Source organism: Nicotiana attenuata, unplaced genomic scaffold (genome assembly GCF_001879085.1).
Source record: "Nicotiana attenuata strain UT unplaced genomic scaffold, NIATTr2, whole genome shotgun sequence".
Lineage (NCBI taxonomy): Eukaryota > Viridiplantae > Streptophyta > Magnoliopsida > Solanales > Solanaceae > Nicotiana > Nicotiana attenuata.
The window spans coordinates 833,704-840,387 of record NW_017670287.1 but is presented as its reverse complement, the minus strand read 5'-3'; the positions used below and the strand labels follow the sequence as shown (position 1 = coordinate 840,387).

Here is a 6,684-nt window from a genome sequence, read left to right as displayed (position 1 = left end):
GGTTAATTTCTGCAGCCCCTATTACTACTCTAATAAGAAGACCACACTCCACTGTCTCAATCAATTGAATTTCAAACATAAATTTTGATCATTAGACTATCTTTCCATCAACTTTTATTTTAACACATATTCTAATAAACCCCTCGTGTGCACATATCAATCTCTATATATAGAACGTATCCTTCCCCTAAGTTCAAAAAACCAAAAACACACATTGATCAAATATCACATCAAAAATTCAAAACACACTACCCAAAAAAAAAAAAAACGGAATTAGCTGCCCAATTTTTCACTAAATCGCTCGAAGCTAATAAAATTTCTTGATAATCTATCGCTAAATAAGATTAGCGCCGAATTTTTCTGTTTAGCTACAGAATTTGTCCGTTGCTAATTCCTATTTTTTTTATTAGTGACAGTTTAGACAATGGATTATTCACAGTACAATCATCTTGGTTTCAATGAGAATGATACTGAAGACATGCTTCTTCTCAATGTTCTATCAGAAGCTGGTGAAAATTCATTTAATAATAATCTTCATGTCAATAAACAAGAAACACACTCGAAAGAGAACGAAGGAGCAAATTATAGAGGTGTAAGAAGGAGGCCATGGGGAAAATACGCGGCGGAAATAAGAGATTCAACTAGAAATAGCGTTAGGGTTTGGCTTGGAACGTTCGATACTGCAAAAGAAGCAGCTTTGGCTTATGATCAAGCTGCGTTCACGTTGCATGGGACAATGGCAGTGTTAAATTTTCCAGTGGATATTGTTTATCAATCGTTAATGGAGATGGAGTGTGGATTTGAAGAAGGATGTTCACCTGTTTTGATACTGAAGAAAATGCATTCTATGAAAAAAGGTAAGAATAATATTCATAGAAAGAAAAAGGAAAAAGAGATGAGCTTTGAAAATGTGTTGGTTTTGGAGGATTTAGGAGCTGATTATTTGGAAGAAATTTTGAGGTTGTCTGAAGGTTGTTGTGATCCTTCAATGTCTTTCTAGTATTTTAACTAGCATGCACGCAGAGATTTTGAGTTAAGGATGACAAACGGGACGGAGACAAGTTAAGACTTTTTCCGCTAAAGTTTTGACATGTCATGTCCTGTCCCGGTTAAGATTTTCGTTACTTACAAATTTAATGATCTGTTCTTACTATTTCTTTTCCTCATTTACTACGTACTCGTTCATATCCATCGACATGTATGTATTTTTTTTTAAATATTTTTGATACTAAACCCTTCTCTTCTTGTACTTTAGAGAAGGCAATGAAAGGCCAATTTCACTGGATTTTGTCTAGGTTTTCCACACTCTTAAGTTTATGTTATTGTTTTTATTTTCTCTCAAGGTAAGAAAGGAGTACTACTGTTGTGTGAAATATTGAGACTTTGCTCTTTTTGGTCCTCCTTATTTTTGATCAGCCAATCTGTAGGGTCGGTTAGTTGTACTATAATTAAATGATTTAAAATCTTTTTTTTTAGTTTAAGTTATATAAAAAAAATTTTACACCATCAAGTTTGCTTTACGTCTTGTATAAGATAAACGACGCTCATCACCTTTGATAGGAGAGTGTAAAGGTCGAGAATTAGGTAAGAGAGTAGGTAGTCGAGCATTTTCCTTGTCCTTACCGGTAGTATTAGTGTTAGTCTTGTATTTTCTTATTCGTAATTTTCTATTACTACTTATTATTTCTTTCGCTTCGATATTTTTGTTCGATTACTGGTATTATTGCTTGTTTCTACTGCTTCTTTTTTCATCTTTCCATGAGACGGTGGTTTACCGAAAACTTCTCAACGTAAGCGTAAGGTCAGCATACATACTGCTCTCCCTAGACCCCACTAGTAAGATAACACTGAATTTTTTATTGTAATTGTTACGTTGTTCAAAAAAAAACATTTCACATCTTAAGGAGATTTATCTTTAGATATTCTTTGGGTGAACTTGTAGTGTAAAGTTTTCTTACAATGACGGTGGATATAACATATTCTTTATTTCTTTCCAATATAGTGTACGTACTTCTTATTGGTAAAAACATTCCGATATTTGGCGTTTGCGCCAAACCAATAAACATAAGATATTTTTTTTTCATGCAAATATTTATCACTTAACCAAGGGTGAGTAATATGTAATTATCCTTTAACTGCTATATATATATAAGGTTAAATTGTTTAGTTTGACATCCGATATTATTTCCAAATAATATATATCGCAAAATTAGATGACAGTATAATGACTTTTTTTTAAAAATGTTCCCTCAAGATTCTCTATGTATCGTCGTAGATATGACCGACAATCACACTTTTTCTTCCAAATATCAATTGTCTTGATAAAGTGAATTTGTTTCAGAACATACACTTGGAAAAGAAGAAATCATATATGTTTTCACATTTATCCTTACTTTTCACTTCGTGAAGTGTTAATAAGTTTTAAGAGAGACAATAAGAATGGTTACTACAAATATACTTTTTGTCACGACCCGAATTTTTCACAATCGAGAGTCGTGATGGCGCCTACTCGTAGAAGCTAGGCAAGCCAAATTTAATTACTTTTTCATTAATAACATAATTCCTTTTAACAATTATCGGCAATAATACAAAAGCAACAAAATTAAATAATAAGCGGAAGTCTCAATATTATAGAAAACTGAATAAAATGCGGAAAATCTCAACAAAGCCTCTACCCAAGACTGATGTCACAGTTTCACAGGCGGTCTAAGGATACTACACATAAAGGTCTGAAAGAAATAAACTCGACACTGTCTCCAGAAATACATGAAAGAAACAGGAATATAGATGAAAGGAGATGCCAGGGCCTACAAACGCCTGCAAGGCTACCACGGGTCTCACTGGGCTGAAAGCCTGCTCCCATTCTACTGCTGCTGCTGTCCGAAGCCTAGATCTGTGCAAAATAGCACAGAGTGTAGTATCAGCACAACCGACCCCATGTGCTGGTAAGTGTCTAGCCTAACCCCGGCGAAGTAGTGACGAGGCTAGGACCAGACCAACAAATAAACCTGTGCAGATATATATACAAGTACAACGGAGACGTAGCAAGAAAATAACAATTTAAGCTGGGGAAAGGGAGCATGCTTCAGGGGCAATAGTTAGCAATAAAATTTCAGAAATAATAAAGCGTACATCTACAATTTAACTTCTAGCAGTAAATGAAGAGATAAGGCAACTTTCATATTCAACTCATCTTGTTGCAGGCGTGCAACCCGATCCCATTTCTCAATATCTCGTGGTAGGCGTACCACCCGTTCCCATTTCAATATCACTCGTGGGAGGCGTACCACCCGCTCCCATTTCAATATCACTTGTGGTAGGCGTACCACCTGCTCCCATTTTAATATCACTTGTGGTAGGCGTACCACCCGCTCCCATTTCAATATCACTTGTGGTAGGCGTACCACCCGCTCCTATTTCAATATCACTTGTGGTAGGCGTACCACCCGCTCCCATTCAATAAATCAACAGTTCCTCTAAAAGAAAATTTACTCTAACAAACGCAACAATTAATACGAGTTCATAAGACAACAAGTACACAAAATTTATGATTTACTAAGGAAAATAAATAATGACAAATAACAATTAATTATGGATTATAAGGGGGCAATTTAGTAATTTATATGTTGAATGTCACGTAGCAATCAGGTCACATAATCATGTAGCAATTAAGGCATAAATTCAAGACATAACGTTGCGCAAGGACACCTTGGTTCAATAATAACAAGTAACACGATAAAGGAAAATGTCAACGTAAAGAATCACAGAAGACAAGTAATGCACTTGAACTGATAACAACAAGAAATCATAGCAAACTGCAACAAGTGCACGGCATCACCCTTCGTGCTTTTACTCTCATCCTCACCAAGCAATGATATCATAAAATGTGTACGGCATCACCCTTCGTGCTTTTACTCTCTTTCCTCACATATAGTCAATAGAATTGGGACGGAATGGTACATCGTGCGGCACGGCATCACCCTTCGTGCTTTACTCTCTTTTCCTCACAATAAAACAAAAAATGCACGGCATCACCCTTCGTGCTTTAACACTCTTCCTCACCCAATCAACAATCACAAACAAGGGCAAGGCGATAAATAAACAATAATGAAAATTCCGGCAAGGGAACACAAAAAAACAATTAAAACCCGGCAAGGGTACACCATCAATAATCAACAACGTGTCGGCAAGGGAAAATATTCAATAATCAACAACGTCCCGGCAAGGGAATAGATCAATAACTCTTTCCCTTTCTTTCACTTTCATCACATAGTTCACATTATCACTCGAGCCTAAGCTCCAAAGATTTACTTATCTCATATACCTTCACAATTTGTATTTCAACTCGAGCCAACGCTCCACGAAGTTTAAAGATCACAATTCCTTTCACAAGCTCTTCACAACATATAGAAGTCATCAATTAAGCATGGAAGGTATAACAAAATCCAAACTATTCGCAAAATAAGGACTCACGGTCATGCAAGACACCAATGTATAGATACTCGTCACCATGCCTATACATCGTACCTGACAATTAGCAAGTAGCAAATAATACTCAACTCCTATTCCCTCAAGCTAGGGTTAGACCAAACACTTAACTCGATGCCTGAACTCAACTCAAGCCTCAACTATGGCTTTACCCCGTGATTCCGCAATCAATTCGCTCGTATCTAATCATAAATTGTTTAACTATATTAATAAACACTAAATGAATCCATTTGAATGCATAAAAATGAATTTTCTCAAAGTTTTGCCCAAAATTCCAAAATTGCCCCCGGGCCCACGTGGTCAAAACCCGAGGTTCGAACCAAAACCCGGTTACCCATTCCCCCACGAATCCAAATATATGATTTGTTTTGAAATCGGACCTCAAATCGAGGTCCAAATCCCCATTTTTAGAAAAAACCTAGGTTCTACCCAAAACTCCAAATTTCACCCATGAAAATTATTGATTCTAAGTGGAAAACATGTTAAATGATGTTAATGACTGAAAGAATTAAGTAAAAATCGACTTACAAATGATTTGGAAGAAGTTTTGTTCTTGAAAAACTGCCTATGGAGTTTGGGTTTTGAAAGAATGGTGAAAAATGATGAAAATTGGACTGCGTATAAAATTTGCTGGGCCTCAGATGTGGGAAATGCGAACAAGCAGGTATGGGAATTGCGAAGGTGTTGTTCGCATTTGCGAACTCTGCCAAGGATTAAGCAGTTCGCAATTGCGAGCCCAAAGTCGCATTTGCGACCGGCTCAATTCCGCAATTGCGAACCCAATGGTCGCATTTGCGACCCCAGTGCACGATACCCTTTCCTCACATTTGCGATGCCAGGCTCGCATTTGCGAGGCCTGCTACGCAAATGCGAAAATTGCAGGACTGAGTGTACCAGCTTTTCTCTAAGATCAAAATGCACTACGACACCTATCCAAAACTCACCCGAGCCCTCGAGGCTCCAAACCAAATATGCACACAACCTCAAAAACATCCTACGGACTTATCCGTGCGATCAAATCGCCAAAATAACATCATATACATCGAATCAAGCCTCAAAACTCATGATTTCTAATAATAATTTTTCGTTGATGTATGCTTTCAAGGTTAACCGAATTAATAATTAAACATAAAAATCAATATGATACCTAAATAATGATATATTTTATGTAATCTTAAATTATCGAAATACCACTTCAAATTCGAAAATAATATAAGAAATCTTAACATATGAATATGAAAGAATAAAGAGATGATTGACGCATTTCAATAACACTTAATAAGAAAGTGATACATTCCATTATTTAAAGTAAATAGAAATGGATGCACTTCAGAGTTCTATTAAATATTACATCCCATGAGAGGATCCCAAGTATTTCTAGATATTTTTTAAACAAATTCTATATAAAGTCTTCAAAGTATATATAAAAAATATATTTCGATTTGGTTCGATAAGTCCGAAACAGGTCAAACGACGCCCGTTTTCAACCAAACTTTACAGAAAGTGCTTAAACCATATATAAGACTTGTACCGGGCGCCAGAACCAAAATACGGGCCCGATACCACAGTCTTTTAAACAATTTCATTTCCAATTTCCTTAATTATTTCCAGAAAACAATTTCACGCAAAAATTCATTTCTCGGGCTTGGGACCTCGGAATTCGATTCCGGGCATAGGCCCAAGTCCCATATTTTCCTATGGACCCTCCGGGACCGTCAAATCACAGGTCCAGGTCCGTTTACCCAAAATGATGACCGAAGTCAAATTTATTCAATTTAATATCAAAATTTAGCATTTTTCTCACAGAATTCATATTTAAGCTTTCTGACTACGCGCCCGGACTGCGCACGCAAATCGAGGAAACCCCAAATGAGGTTTTCAAGGCCTCAGAAGCACAGAATCGAGGAGGTTTAAAACTACTAAATATCTTAGATATTTTGGAGAATATTTTCCTTATCAACTTATTTTGTTCCAATTGGAGGAAAATATTTTCTTTATCCAGAGGAGGGAAAATATTTTCCAAAACTCCTTCTCAACCTTTCTCACCCCACCCTCACCAACCCCACCCCACTCCCACCCATTCAACCCCATCCCACCTCCTCTCTCCAAAAAGGTTTTTTTTTTCCAAATTTTAGTTTTGTTCCGTCACCACCCACCCTGCTACCCCCACCCCCGTAATTTTTTTTTTTTTTTTGT

General features: G+C 36.7%; 1 protein-coding gene across 1 annotated transcript; it reads left to right on the top strand.

Annotated features, from left to right (window-relative positions):
* Positions 1-201: 201 nt before the first annotated feature.
* Positions 202-1,292, top strand: LOC109237261 (ethylene-responsive transcription factor 1B-like). The gene has a single exon (XM_019403545.1). The coding sequence runs from the start codon at positions 425-427 to the stop codon at positions 998-1,000; it is 576 nt and encodes a 191-aa protein (XP_019259090.1). The 5' UTR covers positions 202-424; the 3' UTR covers positions 1,001-1,292.
* Positions 1,293-6,684: the final 5,392 nt, after the last annotated feature.

Bases quoted from the DNA above. Each gene is read 5' to 3' on its own strand.
- LOC109237261 (XM_019403545.1), top strand. From the start codon at position 425: ATGGATTATTCACAGTACAATCATCTTGGTTTCAATGAGAATGATACT.